Genomic DNA, 18421 nt, shown 5'->3' with positions numbered 1-18421 from the left:
GTGGAGCAGGGAGGAGGAAGGAGAGGGAGAGAAAAGCCTGGCAATCGGGGCAATACAGGGCCAGCTTCCATTGTTTCTTAGGATCCCCGTCAAATTACTTTAACACCTCCCCTCTCTTTTTTTGCCCTTGTTTACCTATGAATTACGTATTAAAAGTTCAGAGTAGTTTTCTAAAAAAACATTTTCAAACACTTCGATAACATCTCATTTTAACAAATGCCAAGTACTGGGCTAAGGCACGGATAATTGTTCTTGTTTAAAGCAAGGACTGGTTGAGATTTGTTATTTTGCTCAAGGTTAATCAGAGCAAGGTAGAGCTACGGGACTGAGATCTCGCTCCAAGACTCCTCACTCTGTTGAGGGGTTCTCACCAAGCTTTGCCACACTCCAGCCTCATGTGTATTCCAATGGCTCAGTCTGCACGCCCTTTGTGGTCTCCATCTTTCAATCACTTTCACCATTGGGAGTTTAGCGAAGGGACTAAGAATGCCTTGTGGCTGCCAAGATGGCCAGGGACTTGGATCTGACATTCTCAATATGTGCATTTACATTGACTTGTCACCTCTATTTATGCCTATTTGGTGGGGGGTCCTAATTTTGGGTCTGATGTCTTGGGCAGCACAGGCTGTCAGCAGGCACTGCCTGCAAACTCAGAGGTAATTTCAAAGACACCACCCCCCCCCCCCCCTGCTGAGTCCATCAACCCGAATAAACATTCTTCTAATCAGGAAAGGGGCACTTAGAACCACTTTGCTGACAATTAGCCAGGCAGAAGTCAACAAACATTTGTGTAATCTTGACAAGAAGGCTTGTGCTGCACATTGATAATAACCCCATCCCCAGCTGAACATGAGTAACTACTCCCCATGTTCTTTAGCCTTTGTCTGAAAAAAATAACTCATCACCCAGCCTGTGAATGCTGGTGAACTCACCTGACCACTCGTGTGGACATTGTCCTTGAGCCCTGGGAACGGGAGTTAACCTGATTTGTGAAATAAGGAATGTGTCTTGGATGGGACTGGCCTACCAGCTCTGTGATTCTGACACTAGTCAGAAGAAAATTCACTTCGGCAATGGGTTTTAACCAAGTTTTTGCCTTATGAGTGTACACAAAGATTTTGTGGGTGAATTGCCCATGTGACGAGTTTCCTGCAGGTGTTCTGTGGAAGACTTGAACATGACTCGATGACATGCTGGCACAGGCAGAACACCACTCGGAATGATCATTTGAATTCTTGGGGGCGGGATTGGAATCACAGGGTGGGACCTGGAATTTTATGGGACTCCATCCCAGAGTTCTTAATGGAACTCTATGGGCTGGTAATTTGCTATGCAAATTTCCACCTTCCTCACAGCTTTCTCAGGAACATGATAATGTGTTGGGGGGAGGAGGGGGAAGACAGCTCTGTGGGAGCTGCCATTTCAGCAGCTCACTGACCTTAGTTGAGGCTGAAACAAGGGCAGATGTTTACGGCCGGGTGGACAGGGTGTTAGCCAGAGGTCAGCGACAGTAGTCAGGAGGCAAGCACAGGATGTGTACAGGAGAAGGAAAATGGCTCTTAGTCCATCCTCTCCCCTCACACCCACCTCCACATGCCAGGCTTACAAGTCTAACTCTGTAAATGAGCTGACAGACTTTCCCGCTCCCTCTGGCTCCCCACCAGCTTGAGTCCTGGGATGTGAGGCTTGTTGAAGCGATAGCTCCCTGAGGCTTGCCTGGACGTCAGCAGGAAACTGGCAGTGAGATCCCTGTGCTGCCACAACCGCCAAAACAGCCCTGAAAGAACTACGCCTGATGCTTGAACCTAATTCATGTGTTCAAAGTTATTACTCCTTTAAGAAATAGGAACATCTTGAACACTGTTTGGAATTTTCAGAATAACTTAAACATTATTACAATCAGTAAGACCATGAAACATTAATATTAAGAGGTATTTTGGGGTAAGTAATTTGGATAGTTGTTCCTAACCATAGTCTCTTTTCTAGAATTCAATAACCTTCCTACATACCTACTCCCCACCCCCATCATGACTATCCCCAGTTCAGAATCCCTGGTCCTGATGGGCAGCAGAATATATCACTCAAAATATACCTCTTTGGCATATGAGTTATTTGAGCTAAAGGCTATTAAGAACCAATCAATGCAGGAAAGACTAAAAATAGGGCACACATTTTCCTTTTGTAAATAGAACGTGCATTTATAAAGGGAACTTCCATGGGCCAAAGGTATCATGGAAGAGAACTCTTCACAACACTTATTAATGGGGAAGGAGCACACTAAACCTGAATAACAAACCTTGAACCAGACTTTTCATGGTCACCTTCTCATAACCGGCCTCCCTGACTCAGAAGCTCAGAGCCTCTCTTTGCTGTTTAGCTTAAGGCGGTGTGATGCTAAGGGTAGGCTTTTCCCCATAGACAAGGATGGCCAATGGAGAATATTGGGCATGAAGGTGACATACGCATTTTGGAAGAGTCACTGGCTGTCGTATGGAGGTGGAGTTGGCGAGAGGAGAGGCTTGAGTTGTGGAAACCATTAAAAAGTGATTGCAGGAGGTCAGACCTATGCTCAGACAGTAGCAGTGGCTGTGGAGCGGAGGAGTTGCATGGAGACTTCTATTAAGGTGGACTTGACACTAAAAATCAGATTCTTTAATAATGTGGCTGTCACCTGGAACAAATTTAAAAATTCTTAAAGATTAGAGATTTACCTGCTGTAGATCTGTTAGTAGGTTCCTCAAAGTCCTTCGGGTCATACGTGCCCCGGAATCATAACTTCCCCTCTTGTTTTCTGCATAGAGCTGAAAAAGAGCTAGACACATAAGGGATGAAAGATCTCTACATTAAATGCATGCAATGTACCTTTGAAGGGTATGTGCTTTGAATTCTAAACGGTGTATTTGTGGGTATGAAGGGGGAAAAAATGAAAAGTTCTCTTCTTGATTCTTTGCTTTCTATTTTGAAGGCTTCCCAAGCTAGATAATTTGATAACTACTGAAAACCCAATTCACATTTTAACCCCTTGGTAATTCAGCACATCCATGTTGAAGACCAGGTTGGTAAACAGCAATGCGAGGAGAGTCCCAGCCTTTAGGAATAATAACCACTGGTGTCAATTATCCCCACACAAATGAGTACCCAGGGTAACCAAGGAATGAATTAGTAGAAAGCACGGATCAACATCTTGAAAAATTCCAAGTCGGGCTGAGTGTATGCCACACAAGAACCACGTGGCCGGGACATAGTAGCAGGTGAGGAGAATAATGTGGTTGAGATTTGGAGGCCATTGAATTTCAGACTCTCAAAACTCCTGTGGGTCTTACCTCTGTATTTTGTAAGAGGGCTGTCCCCCGAGAGGGCAATCAGGGCAGCAGCTGCAGGTGTAAGCTTGAGAAAGCCAGTTCCTGTGCTGTATGGCAAGAAATCGCAGAGACAAGAATGGGAAAGGCAGGGTGATTCTTGGTGAAGTGGCTTATAAAAATTGAACTGTTAATGGATGTTTCTGGCATGGTGTTACAAGTTCAAGTCTTCCACTGTCTGCTTTCTGATATCTAGAATTTGACAAGATTAATAATTGAATTAAAATATTTAATCATTCATTCATTCATTCATTCATGTACTCAGCTAATATTTGCTGGGTGCCTCCTCCCTGCTAAGCACTGTGCTAGGCACAGGTGGTCTAGGCTCCTTCCTGTCTCCATAGAGCAGATAGTTTCGCTTCCTAAGGCTTCTCAAAAGAAAAGTGTACATTTTTGCATGCATAGCTTCCAATTGCCACAGCAGAGGGTGTCCATGGTCTCTAGAGCGGAAACCAGTTTGTATGAGAGAAAGTAATGTGGATTTTTTTTCCCCCCCCTCTTTGCAATCCATGGGTCACTTGTGTTGGTAAAGCAGATAAATGTGTCTTCTTCATCGCCCTCCAGAATGTGGTAGTACACGTGTGGAAAACAAAGAAGCCAGCTTATACATCCAACCGCAAGCAAACATTAGACAACACCAAATAGTCGATGGCCAGTGGCAACCGAACACTGCCCCTGAGGCCCGGTGCCCCCCGCGCCCTCACCTGTCATACATGGCCATGAGGAGGCTCAGGGTGAGCTCCGCGGCCCCGGGGTGCACGTGGCCCGGCCCCTCCCTGGCTCTCTGGAACAGCTCCTGGAGCGCCTGGAAGAGATGCTGCATGGAGAGCGGGCTCTCTCGTGCTTCCCAGAAACTCGGGCGTAGCAGGATGTGCTGAATCTGGGAACTGTCAATCAGGTCCACTGTAGAAAGCAAATGGAGAGTCGAGTCTGATTTTCTGATGGGAACGAAAGGCAAATGCCACCTGTGTTTAATTAAGCCTTTTTATTTATTTATTTATTTTTAATGGTAGCCATTTCCTTGAAGGAAAATTAGATATGACCATTATTGGGGTTGCCTGTCTCTTGTGCAAATAATTCAGGCATTACTCTCCGGACAGCTGATCGGACTGTGGAAAAGTGTGTCTGCTAGTAAAGCACAGTTATAACATTACGTCCTATATAACCTCTAGGATGGTACTTTATAAAATGACGTTGGGAGGAGAAAAAGTGACAAACTCGAAAAACAGAATTTCCAAGGAATTTAGAACCCCCCAGGGAAAGGTTGGGGAAAACATTACTGTATTTTTTAGGTTGATTGAGCAAATTAGCTTTTTATGTTCAAATATTGTTCTTCCTTTCTATAGCCTAGCTTTAGAAGAATAGGATGTGAGTCAAAATGCAATTGTCTTAGTTAAAAAAAAACCTAGTGATATTTGTATAAGAGCAGTTGCTGAATGTAAATAATTTTATTGATTGATTAATTGACTGAGAGAGAGAGAGAGAGAAATGACAATTTGTTGTACCACTTATTCATGCATTCATTGGGATTGAACCCGAAACCTTGGCATATCTGGTTGATATTCTAACCAACTGAGCCAGGTTATACTGGGCCAGTAGAGGTTATACTGGGCCAGGGCCGAGCAGTTGTTGAATTTGATATCAGACTCTTGGGTTCCACCCTGCCTCAGTAATATTTATTATATTTTTTATCTTGGTTCCATTAGTATTATTATCTGAGGAAGGCACAAAATAAAACCAAAGTTGCTTATAAAAAATAACGGGTTATTTCCTGTATACTTTTATCACCTCTTAAACATTTTACGAGGCAATGAATATAAGGACGAATGAAATAGAACTAACCCTATGGCTTCTTACAGATGGAGGGTGACAGACAAAATTAATAAACACCCAATTGTATCATCGGAGAGATGCGGATGCTGGTGGCATCAAGAGCTGCTGGCACTTAAACTGCCTCAGCCTGTGAAATGATAAAACCCTGTGCTTTTCTCTGCTTCATAAATCAATCTCGCAGATAAGAAATCTAGCAAGTATAATAAAATATTTTTATTTGTTCTCTGGTGCTGCTTTTAAGGGGAAAGTCTAAAGAAGCGAGGAGTAGGTTCCAGAATGTGACTTTAATAAAAACCTGGCTGCAGGCTGCCAAACCTTTTATCGTTACTCAATCGCAAAGCCTATCGCCTGGGCCCTGCGAGCTGCACACGGGATGAGGGCTCTGTATTACAGGAGCGCAGATAACACCGGTGTCCATTAATCTCACTACCAGATTCATGCAGCGATGTGCCCCAGGTCCTGCTGTCTGGAACTCCCAGCATGCTTTATCGCTGTATATGGGCTTTTTTGCTTTCAAATTTTCATTTGGGTATCTTTCCTGGGGTAGAACTTTCCTACTACTAATTTTGTGTCTTATTAATATTTCCCATGAGTATTATTCATATGTACTGTTTCTGATGCCAGGGATAATAAGAAGTACAAAAAAGAATGCCCTCAAATTACATTCTTGGTGCCCAGGCAGGAAGGATGGAGGCTTATAAAAACATTTGCTGCTGACTTTCTTTAATGGGAGAAATTCTCTAAGAAAATAGCATAACTGAGGATGTATTTTTTAGTGTGCCTATTCTGGCTTTTGTTAATCCCTGGAATAACAAATACTAGTTATAAGTGATTTTATTTGTCTAAATCAGGGATTTTTGTTGGTTTCTTTCTTTCTTTCCTTTCCTTTTTTTTTTTTTTTTTTTTTTTTTTTTTTTTTTTTTATCAAGAATCCCTGCTTCAAAAGACCCTTACACAGAAAGGCAGTATGGGAAACAGAGAAATACAGGTGTTCTGGTGGAGGAGATGGTTTCTGAGTTTTCCTGAGTTGCTTATCCTTCCTTTCCCACCTTGCTAACCCTTTCGTGTCCTACATCATACCCATGCACAAACTGTTGTGAAGCACAATTTGAAATTCATTGGTCTATATAACTTATTAGGCAAAAAGGAAAATACAAAAAAGTTCAACCTTTAGGAAAAACTTCATATATATGTGTGTGTGTGTGTGTGTGTGTATATGTATGTGTATATATATATATATATATATATATATATATATATATATATATATATATATATATATTGGAGGCCTGGTGCATGAAATTTGTGCACAGGGTGGGGGATGTCCCTCAGCCCAGCCTGTACTTCTCCAATCTGGGACCCCACCAGGATTGGATCTAAATGGGCAGTCGGACATCCCTCTCACAATCCAGGACTGCTGGCTCCCAACTGCTCCCCTGCCTGCCTTCCTGATTGCCCCTAACCACTTCTGTCTGCCAATCTGATTAACCCCTAACCACTCCCATGCCAGCCTGATTGATGACTAACTGCTCCCCTGACAGCCTGTTTGCCCCCAACTTCCCTCCTCTGCCGACCCCTAACTGCCCTCCCCTACAGGGTTGATTGCCCCAAAATGCCTTCCTTTGCAGGCCTGGTCCCTCCCAACTGCCCTCCCCTGCTGGCCATCTTGTGGTGGCCATCTTATGTCCACATGGGGGTAGCTATCTTTGACCACATAGGGGCAGCCATCTTGTGTGTTGGAGTGATGATCAATCTGCATATTACTCTTTTATTAGATAGGATATTTATATTTATATTTATATTTATATTTATATTTATATTTATAACATAGCTTGTTTTATGTCTGATATAATAATGTCATAAATAAATTTACATAAAGTAATTTTTTAAAATGTAATACACGATTTATTAGAAATCAGTAAGTTTAGGTATGGTGAATGCCTATTGCTTTTCACACCCAATTTACTTCATGTTGGAGAATTTTTTTATTATAGGATAAATATTTTTTTAGAATTTTTTATTGATTTCAGAAAAGAAGAAAGAGGGAGAGCTAGAAACATCAATGATGAGAGAGAATCGTTGATTGGCTGCTTCCTGCATGCCCATACTGGGGATTGAGCACCACAACTTGGCATGTGCCCTGACCAGAATCATACTGTGACCTCCTGTCAATGCTCAACTACTGAGCCATGCTGGCCAGGCCAGGATAAATGTTTTTACAACATTTACTTTATTTTGCTTAGATAACAGTATTGGAAAAGAATACCATAGCATACAATCAGATCTAAGTTTAACACAAAAGAGCAGTTCACAGGGAATTCTCGACATTGTTTTTAAAATTTATGGCACAAGGATTATTCACCTGAACCTACTTTTATATGTTCAGAGAGATAAGTACAATTTGAAAATGAAAATCTTTCAGGGTAGAAGAAATTTAAAAATGTTAAATTTAAATCTACAAGTATAGATTTCTAAACTAACCTATTTTGTAATTTTATTTTGTGTTAATATCATTATCCTGAAAAGAAAACCAACATTTTAAAAATTTTTTTGCAGAAACGAAATAGGGGGAAAAAAATCTTCATCCAAAAATCATTTTCTATTTCAGTCAACAAAGCTACCCTTAGGTTTAACACACATAGTGTCCCCTCCCCCTCCATCTTCTCTGTTACAAGTGGTAGAAATGCACAGATCCAACTTCTGGAGTCTGACCTCACTCACATGAGTTTTGATTTGCTTTATGAATTTGCATAGTGCATAAGGACCCAATTATTTCCAGTATTTCAGAGTGTTCTACTTACATTGACACGTGGTTTGCACAGATCTTAATTTGAAGGCTGTTCTATAAATGGAATTCTCAATACTATTGAGAGCATCTGTAAAGAAAACATGAAATAACATGGATAAATGATCATCTCATTAGATAAATCTCACATCCTGGAAGGCAGTCCTAGGGATCATATAGCCCCACTTTAGTTTGCTCTCTTTCTCATCTAGGAACAAATATTGATGGTCTACACTACAGAATCTTAGGCTGCAGGGGACCCTAGACTCACTGTCAGAGTCCACCAAACTAAGGAATCCACCAAAAGTGAGGATTCCCCCACAAATCTGTTTTTATAGGAGGAAACAATCTTATAAACAAATAGAATAAAGATCTCTTTGTAGCCCAGCTGGTGTGGCTCAGTGGTTGAGAGTTGATCCGTGAACCAGGAGGTCACAGTTTGATTCCGGTTAAGGCTCAATCCCCAATAGGGGGCATATAGGAGGCTGCTGATCAATGTGTCTTTTTCATTGATGTTTTATCTCTCTGCCCCTTCTTACTCTCTAAAATTCAATAAAAATATATTTTAAAAAACTCAATGTAGAATATAAACTCAATTTTCTTAATATATTCTACTCATACACACACACACACACACACACACACACACATATATATATATATACATATATATATATATGCATATATAAAAATCAATTCAAATGCTATCCATCCAATCATTCATTTAACAAATATTTATTGAGCTCTTGTTATATGGCCCTGGCATGATTCCAGACCCTTAAAAAAATAGCAGTTAACAGATAAAAATCCCTGCCGTGTGGAGCTTAAATCTTAGAGGCATTCACCAAATTGGTAGTAGTGGGTATCTCTGGGTGCTTGAATTATTAGTGTTCATAGTTATTTTCTTTCTACTTGTTGCTATTACCTAAATTTTTTAATAAAGGCCTATATTATTTTCATAATTAAGAAAGAAATTTAAGAGAAAGAATGAGAAGTGAAAGCCAATGAAATCAGGAGATAACAATAGTAAAAAGGCCGAGGAAGATGAGTTTCAGAAGGTAGAAACAAGCCAATAGCTCAGTATCTGGAAGCCACAAGGACATCAACTATGGGCTAAATACAGCCTGTTTTTTTATGATTAACCAAGTACAGAGAATGGCTGCGAGGTGTAATTACTGAGATCAGAGCTAGGTTACATAAAGATCTCTGTGTCCAGTCTAGTTATTTATTTATTTATTTATTTAGTTAGTTAGTTAGTTAGTTATTTTTTTTAAATAAATCTTTAGTGTTCAGATTATTACAAATGTTCCTCTCTCCCTCTCCCCCCCCCCCCCCCCTCCATTGCTCCCCTCCACCAGATTCTGTATCCAGTCTTAACAGGGAGTATTGTGTCTTTAAGTGGACCCCAAAGCCAAAGACAAAAATACAGCAAGTGAGGGTCATGATGGCATTTCAGACCAGATGTTCAGGACAAAAACCTTGGAGTCTCTGTCTGTCTCACAGGGATGTCTTCTTCCCAGACTTGGCTCACTGTCCATTTCCTCCCAAGCCACAGTGACTGCATTTTGGTTTGGAAAAGGATGCCTTGCCCTGGAATGTCATGGAGTCAAGTTCTATGTGTTACACGTTTGGCTGTTGAGTACCAGGCACTATGCTCTACCCTGGACTGGGTCAGACCCATCCTGGAGGAGTTGGAGCCCACCAAATGCTCAATGATCAATATATGATTATGAGTCAAAGCACCCACTTCATGTGAATGTGGGCTGTGCCTGAAAATGCCACCAATACCAGCAACCTTGTTAAAAAGCTCCACTTTTTTTTTCTTTTTTGAACAGGTGCCCCAATATATATATATATATTAAAAAACACACCCTACAATTAGTTCTAAATTTCTTGTCATTTAATGTGTCCTTATTTTAAAAACATACTTTCTTTCCAGATAGAAGTCCAAACTTAGAGCATAGGAGAAGTGAGAAACATCTCTGCTCTATGTTGGAAGTAAAACAAATTGGGAATAGAGATAATAATAGCCTGGAAATATTTTACAAAAGCATGATACCCAATATTATTGTTTCCTCCTAGAAATTGGCCCATTTTATGCTCTCAGATGTATCAAATGAATACAGAGAATCAGTAAACTAGGGGTCTTGCAGGTTCCAGGTGCTGCTCTTGGAGGAAGAGTGACTCTAGCTCCTCTACCATCTGGCCCATCCCCCTCGGGTCAGGCTCTGTTCTGCAGTGTCATCTGATGAAGTGACGCAGCATAGTGTGGCCGGCTGCAATACAGCGCCGTGCGGGAAAGTATGCACAGCCCAGGGCCTTCACCACAGCCCAGCTTCCTCAAGGCTCCCGACCCCCTTGCTGGTGGGAGAAATTCAAGAAAGGAAAAAGTTACTAGACATACTGGGCCCAAAGCTATGAACAAAGTACTTTTAGATGCTTATAGAAATAATGCAAGTTACATATAGTCTGGACTGGGAAATGTGTTTTGCTTTAAATGATGCCTAATTTTGTTTAGCCAAATCAATATGTGTCGTTTTCTACAGATACTAAAAATATAATAAAATCACTTTCAGCTGCCATAATCTATTTTGATGATTCAGAAATAGGTATTTTAGGTCAGTGGTTGTCGAAGTGTGATCCCAGATGAGCAACGTCAGTATCATCAGTGTCCTAGATGAGCAATATCAGGAATTTGTGGAAATGAATTCTTGGACCCCACCCTGGACCAACTGGGGCACTAACTCTGTAGGTGAATCCCAGTCTTTTAACCAACCCTGCATGTGATGCTTACACACTAAATTTAAAAAAACACATATTTGGAACAGAGAATTTGGCTTTGAATACATTATCTACTGTTTTGTGTTAAGCTTATTAATATGAGGGTCTAAAATTTGGGAAACCCAAAGATAACTTGAATTACTCAACTTGTTGTTTTAGATAAATAGCTTGAGTTATTATAGAATTTTATATAGAACAAGTAAAATTAACAATCTAGATTTCAAGTAGGGGCTGCAACTAGACCCACCAATAAAAATGTTCTAGACCAGTCCTGGGCCTAAGCTGGCATTCAGATGTGTTAAAAGAAAGGGGGATTGGTTCCCCCACATTTGTTTATCAAATATTCACATAACTATAGCTGTGAGATATTTCTCCCGACTTTGGGCCCACATAGTACTGGGAACTTAACCCCTGAATGAACATTTCTACAGTGATATCATTTTAACAGTAAATTATAAGAATAATTTAAAAATAAGCTACTTGTAATTGAAATGTAATTATATTGAAAACAAGTAATTTGTTAAATTATTTGGGTGCTTTGTTGACAATAGACCAAATATTCTTAAATATGAATTTCTGAATCATCTGGAATGGCTAAGGGCATTCTCCGACACCTAACGATTTGCATAGATGATTGCTTGCTGCCAGACAACTGAGGGCATTTCAATGTACATGTTATTACCTCCTATTGGCCAACTACCTGAACAGCCAAAGGCAGTTCCCCCAATCTGACAATGGATTCTGTATACTAAACCTTGCCTTTAATGTATATCTATTTTGACTTAGGACAATTTTTGTTAATAAAAAGCAAGGGGTCCAGAGTGAGAACTTGGTTTCTTTAGCTCAGTCTTCTCTGGCTCCCCAAAATGCCTTCCAAAATTATGTTTTGTCTCTGGACTCTTGATTAATTTACAGCAGCCCCTTTTCCAGATTCCTGAACCCCTTTCAGATGCTGAGAATCACACACACCGACATTGTTTAGAAGAAAAAGTCTTTTAATTCACCAAATAGTCTCTTTTTTAGCCAAAAATTTGCCAAATGTCTACTCTGCTACAACTCAGAAGTCTGAAAATATAACATCTGTGCCTAATTTTTTTGTTTACAAACTATGCTCAGAAACTTGACAAAAATGCTCACCTTGATTGTCTGTGTCCATTTCAAGAGTTTCTTGGAAGGGTGGATGGCAAGAAGGTCCTCCAAACTGAAAATAAACCAACATTTTAAGCAGAAAAGGTTTTGCAGTGTGAAGAATAGGGTTAGGGGAACAAACAGGCAACTAAAAGTTGTTTCACCTGTGGAACAAGAACTCGAGATGTTTAGGAAGACTCTATAGTTTTTTGGGAGGAAAGAAATAAGGACCAGACTGGTAGAAGCTTCTCATACAGGTCATACTCTGGGACTTAGAGCTATATCTCAGAAACTGAGAACAGCTCCTGAAACCAATACCATGACTACTTAGAACTTTTGATGCATTATCATTTCAAGAGTAAAGTGGATTCTTACCTCAACAAAATGTAGTTTTACTTGAATTTTGAAGGACAAAATTAACAATTCTACATATTAAATTCCTGACAAATATTACATACATTTAAACATGTTGCCACACAATTCTACGTGTAGAATTTAGTCACTATTTCCTTTTAGTAAATTTAATTTTAGTAAATTAGCTAGCTACTGTTACATGTTGTAACTATTGTTCCAACTCAATATATAAACACATATATGTGTATGTGTTTGCTTTGAACAAAAAAATGGACTATGCCATAAGAAAACATTATACAATTCTTTAAAAAGACATTTCTTAACATGAGCCGTGGAAAACTTTTTTAAAAAGTTACATTATAATCATTATAATCAAATTTAAATAGTACTTTCCCCCTTCTAGTGAATGAATTAAGGACAAATTGTTGGACAGATGAATCGTATTTTAAAAAGAGAGAAACTGAAGCAAAAACTGATAACATTTGGTCTTTAAAAATATAACAGTAATAGTGATTACAGATTTGTCAAAACTTGGGGAAAAAATTTCAAATACATTCAAGTAAAATCTGTTTGGAAGGTCATATGAAGTGGAATCAGTAAGAACCCTTCTTGGTGCAAAAATGATCCCCAAGCTCTTCCTGAAGCCCTCAGCAGGTGCAGAAAAACCAGCCTCCTGACCATCAACATGACCGTGGTGATGCAATCCCCCTGCCTCCACTCCAGGTCCTTACCTTTCTTCACGTCCTTGAAGAATCATTTTAGTCAAACATTCTGCATAAATTACTCAGCAGTTTTGGAAGAAGAAAAGCTGAGTGATAACAGATTCCCAGATGTGGCATTCCCGACGGCCCAGCAACTGCATGCAAACCAGTGGCATTGAATCTACACTGTTTTTAAGGGCCCCACAGAAGTGCATTCATTAGTAATAAAGATCTTGAATAATTTAATGCCACTCCAGCATCTCTGTTTCCGTATTAATTTCAGGTGTAGGAGAGGCAAGGAAATCTTCTGGGTGCTCTGAAGGGCAGCAGTTATGATAGCGCTTAGAAACAGTAAGAGGACTCTCCATCCCAGGTAGCAGGCTCCTTCCTGACCATCTAGGTAAGAGTGATCTAGAACTGGAGTCTATTTTTTTTTTTTTTACAATCTATTTTTATTTATTTCAGAGAGGAAGGGAGAGAGGGAGAGATAGAAATGTTGATACTGAGAGAGAATCATTGGTCGGCTGCCTCCTGCACTCCCCACACTAGAGATTTAGCCCGTAACCCTGACTGGGAATCGAACCATGACCTCTGGGTTCATAGGTTGATGCTCAAACATTGAGCCGTGCCGGCTGGGCTGGAATTTAGTTTATTTGATTAATTCTTTTCCAAATACGGAGGTACTGTCACACAATTTATAAAGGCACCAAATGTAAGGCAAGCTTTCAAAAGGATAATAATAATTTGTTACAAAGAGACATTTCCTTATAAGTTTTAACTGTAATCTAAAAATGTATTTTTAAGAGGTTTGGATTATGATTAAAAATAAACATGTTCTAATCCTAAGGGAGTTATAAACCAAACACGTGTCACAAATGTATAGGAACTTTGTCAATAATGTCTTTAGGCTGCCAAGGAGGAAGGAAGTCAATTTTAACATGTGTTTCAAAAAACTTAGAACTAAGCACAGGCATAATACTAATGAGTGGTACCCAGAGAGCCAGAATGTCTGTCTTTGGTCCCAGTGGAGGCACTTAAAACAATAATGATAAGTGGTGCTCGGCAGGTGTGGCTCAGTGCTTGAGCATCCACCTATGAACCAGGGCACATACCCTGGCTGGGGGCTTGGTCCCTAGTGGGGGTTGTGCAGGCAACTGATCAATTATTCTCTTTCATCATCATCATCATCATCATCATCATCATCATCATCATATCTCTCTCTCTCTCTCTCTCTCTCTCTCTCTCTCTTTTCTCTCTCTTTTTCTATCTCTCTCTCTTCCTTCCTCTCTGAAATCAATAAAAATATTTTAAAAAATAATAATGATAAATGGTCACTAATCTATTCTACAATGTCTGATAATAAAAATCTATTTTGAAAAGTGGGTATGATATCCTAGCATAGCCAATTCATTCTTTATTTTTGAAAAGTATTAGAATCACATTATTGGTTTCTTAGTAACTGGAAGTGGGACACTAAAAAGATAAAAATAGTAATGAGGCAAAAGGGGTCAGGAGGAGGGGGCAAAACAATTGATTATCTTTATATATCAATAAATCTATTGATTTTCTGGGAGCAGGTAAGAGAATGTAGGAAGATAGCAAGGCTATCTCACATAAAATTATACCTAAGCTAAGCGCTGCAGACTCCATATTGAAATTATACTTAAAATATTTTGTATTTCGTTATATCTGCATCAAGATATATCAAAGGTACTAGCAACAGAGGGAGGTTGGAATGCTTTTCTGAGTGCTGCCCTATGGAGAGGTGAGCAGATTTCTGGCATTGACCAATTCAGGTGCTCAAGAATCTTCATACTAAAAATGATAAAATAGAGCAATATTAGTAATACTAGAGGCCTGGTGCACAAAATTCGTGCAAGAATATGCCTTCCTTCCCCTGGCTGCTGCACCAGCTTCCCCCCTGGCACTCGGGAACTGGACTTCCCTCAGGCCACACCACGGCAGGCACCTGGGACCTGGGTTTCCTTCAAAGCCCCAGCTTCATCCAGAAAGTCTTCCAGAAGGACATCTGGAAGGATGTCTGATCTAATTAGCATATTATGTTTTTATTATTATAGATGTTATAATAAAAGTTATGTAAATGTCTCTTTCTCTCTCTCCTTCTCTCTCTCTCTCTCTCTCTCTCTCTCTCTCTCTCTCTCTCTCTCAAAATATCTTACTGTACTATACAGCTTCACTTAAAGGAAGGTCCTTCTGGCTTCTCTGTGGCCTGTCCACATTGCCAGCATCACTATCTTGCACTTCGGGCCATTACGAGGTAAGATGAGGGTTCCTTGAATACTAGCTCTGTGACAAGTCAACAGTAGATCTGATAAGTAAGAAGCTACTAAATGACAAAGAGGGATGTGATGATTGTGTATACAGGGTGGAGACCTTGGACAACTAGATGATTCATGTCCCTGAAGAGACGGAGTAGGATGGTTTGAGTTTTCAGAACGGCGTGCAATTTAAAATGCATGAATTGCTTTGTTTCTGGAATTTTTCTTTTACTATTTCCAGACCACTGTTAACCACGGGTAACTGAAACGTCAAAAAATGAAGCCATGAATAAAGAGGTGTGTGGGAGTGGGGGTGGGGGGGAAAGCCTACTGTTCTTTACTCCTGACATGATTCTGTGCTGTATATTACTCTGGGACAAACGTGTGGTAGTGGGTTTGGTGATTAAGATCAGTTTGCTCTGTTCTCCTAGAGCCTCCGGGTCATCCTACAGTGGTTCTGAGACACATGATTCATATTCATCCTGGGAAGTACAGCTGATGGGGATGGGCTCCATGCTTCCCAGCGCCCCCAAAGAGGAGAAACTCCGCCCACATCTCTCTCTTCCTAGAGAAGCAGCTGGTTATCTGATTGGTCGTGGCTCACTCAGCAGCAGAGCCACTGCCTTGAAAGGTGATGTGTGGTCTCTGCTCCAGCTTTTCCACCGGGCTCCTGCTGCTGAGTGACTGGCACTCCTGACTCAAGGGGAGCGGAGCAGGAAGCTCTGCTTGGATTTCTCGGTCTCGGTCACACTTTCCAACCGAACTCCATTTTGGCATGGGGAGATAATGAACAACATACACTGATGAACAAAAACAGTCCCAGAGACAGGGAAGCATCGATTAGACTGTCAAACCTCAGAGGAAAGGTAGGGGAAGGTGGGGGGGAGGGTAAGAGATCAACCAAAGGGCCTGTATGCATGCATATAAGCCTAACCAGTGGTCACGGACAACAGGGGCGGTGGGGGCACACGTGGGGAGGGGTTTGGGATGGGAATGGGGGGGATGAGGACAAATATGTGATACTTTAATCAATCAATCAATAAATAAATAAATAGAGAAGCCCTGAATGTTGAGGAGCAACCGCCGCGTGCACAGCTGTGTGTAGAGCACCTGGTGTCTTCCCACCAGTTCTTACTCCTGTGCTCACAATCCTTTGGTTGAGGTCCCCACAGGGAGAGGCAGGGGCAATAGTAGGATTAGGGTACAAAACCCCAACCAAAGTCTTTACACAGACAGACTGTAGGATTTCCTCACAATAACAGCAAAGGAAGTGCTGACTTTGAAAACAAGCAAATGTTAGTCATGGTTTGGAATCACGATAATCAGAATCAGCAGCTGATATTTCACTGAAGTTTCAGAAAGCAAGGTGTATCTTAAGACCGATTTAAAACGACAGAGAAAGCACAGATATCAGCAGTTTTTACAGGACTCCTGGGCTTTCAAAATGTCCTCCTTGGCATCTGTAAAGGGTTTGATTGGCTTAAAAAAAAAAATCCATGGGCATATTGGTTTGACTGCTACTGCTTTAATAAAAGACTGTAACTTTTACTTAAACCACGCTGTGTAAGTATAATGTAAGAATATTATCCTTTTCTCTCAAAATTGAGGCCACATCTAGTGTCACAAAACAGAAACCTATTCAATCTAAGCTAAAGTCAGACTGTGATTTATTGTAAAGATAATTAAACCAAGGAAACCCAGTAAACACCAGGTTTTATGGGGGTGGTGGCCAGCTCTGCAGGGTCATAGGCAGAACGTAGTGGCCTTCTCTAGTTCACCACCATTACCATCACTCACACACCAACTTACTCATCCATTTTCCTCAGGCCCTTTTTCTTTTCTCTAAGAGTAAGAGGAAATCTGATTGGTTCTCCTTGAAGAAGGTGTGTCTATCCTGGCCCAATCAATTGAGGCCAACATGATAAGAAAATCTGATCAAAAATGGCCCCCCAGGCCCATATTTTAGGTATCATCTGCAGGAGGAAGCAGGTTCTCTCAGAAGGATGTATAGGCAGGGGCACAATGAGTGACATTATTTTATTGTAGTTCAAAAATAACAATTGATACCAACGTATTTATGAGAAATTGATAATAACTATATGAGTGGATACACAGAATAATTGAACTCTGATGTGTGTGTGTGTGTGTGTGTGTGTGTGTGTGTGTGTATGTGTGCTGTCACTTATTTAATTGTCTGGCATAATATTATCTAAGACTGAAGTAAATCTTTCTATTATTCTTCCCTAAATACCGACATCATGTGTCTTCTTATATTTATTACAATACCAGATACTTTTAGAGTTGGTCTAATTTGCTCTGTTACATATCCACAGATGACCCTTCAAATTCTGTAAAAAGAAAAAAAAAAGAAAAAAGAAAAAGATGTAACAACTTAAAAAATACATGAATAACATTTGTTTTTATTAGCTTTTCTCTTGTTTCCCTTCCCTTCTGTTTTCTGGATTTCTGTATTCAGTTTGATTCAACAGCTGAAGGAGGTATGTGTGAGGGGGTTCCTATGAGGGAAATTGAACTGTAGGCCATCATTAGGTATCTATATCTATATCTATATCTATATCTATATCTATATCTATATCTATATATCTATATCTATCTATCTAGCTATCTATATATACATACATACATATATATATATATATATATATATATATATATATATATATATATATATAAAAGACTAAGTGACCATTAGAACATTTGACCATTTGACCAGTAGCTCTGATATGCACTGACTACCAGAGGCAGACACTCAATGCACAGGCATGGAAACATGGAACAGACTGGTGAATCTCAGAGGGAAGGGGAAAGGGGGGAGGGCTGGAAGAGATTAACCAAATATCTTATATGCACAGTACAGGCCCAGTGCATGATATTCATGCACTGGGGCAGGGGGAGGGCCCTCCCATGGTACAGGACACATCGGCAGCTTGTGCCCTCTCACTGTACAGGCCCCCTTGGCAGACATCACCTGAGGGGTCCTTGGTGCTGCTTCGGAGGCAGGAGAGGCTCCTGCCACCACCATTGCACTCACCAGCCATGAGCCTGACTTTTATATAGGACTGGAGGCCTGGTGCACAGATTTGTACACTGGTGGGGTCCCTCGGCCAGGCCTGTGGGGTCAGGCTGAAACCGGCTCGATGCACAGATTTATGCATTGGTGGGGTGGGGTCCCTTGGCCTT

The 18421-nt window shown here is 40.5% G+C and overlaps 1 protein-coding gene across 1 annotated transcript in view; it reads right to left on the bottom strand.

Annotated features, from left to right (window-relative positions):
• The window catches only part of DYTN (dystrotelin), a 48581-nt gene that overhangs the window by 29356 nt on the left and 804 nt on the right, over positions 1–18421 (bottom strand). The window contains exons 2-5 of the mRNA XM_036421128.1: positions 7994–8068; positions 4064–4262; positions 3324–3409; positions 2712–2812 (exon numbers count right to left, since the gene is read on the bottom strand). Of these exons, the coding sequence (XP_036277021.1) occupies positions 2712–2812; positions 3324–3409; positions 4064–4262; positions 7994–8068 (461 nt within the window). The remainder of the gene's footprint in view (positions 1–2711; positions 2813–3323; positions 3410–4063; positions 4263–7993; positions 8069–18421) is intronic.

This window comes from Pipistrellus kuhlii, unplaced genomic scaffold (assembly GCF_014108245.1).
Source record: "Pipistrellus kuhlii isolate mPipKuh1 unplaced genomic scaffold, mPipKuh1.p scaffold_m20_p_7, whole genome shotgun sequence".
Taxonomy (NCBI): Eukaryota; Metazoa; Chordata; class Mammalia; order Chiroptera; family Vespertilionidae; genus Pipistrellus; species Pipistrellus kuhlii.
Note: the sequence above shows the minus strand (reverse complement) of the source record. Positions and strands in the feature narration are given on the sequence as shown.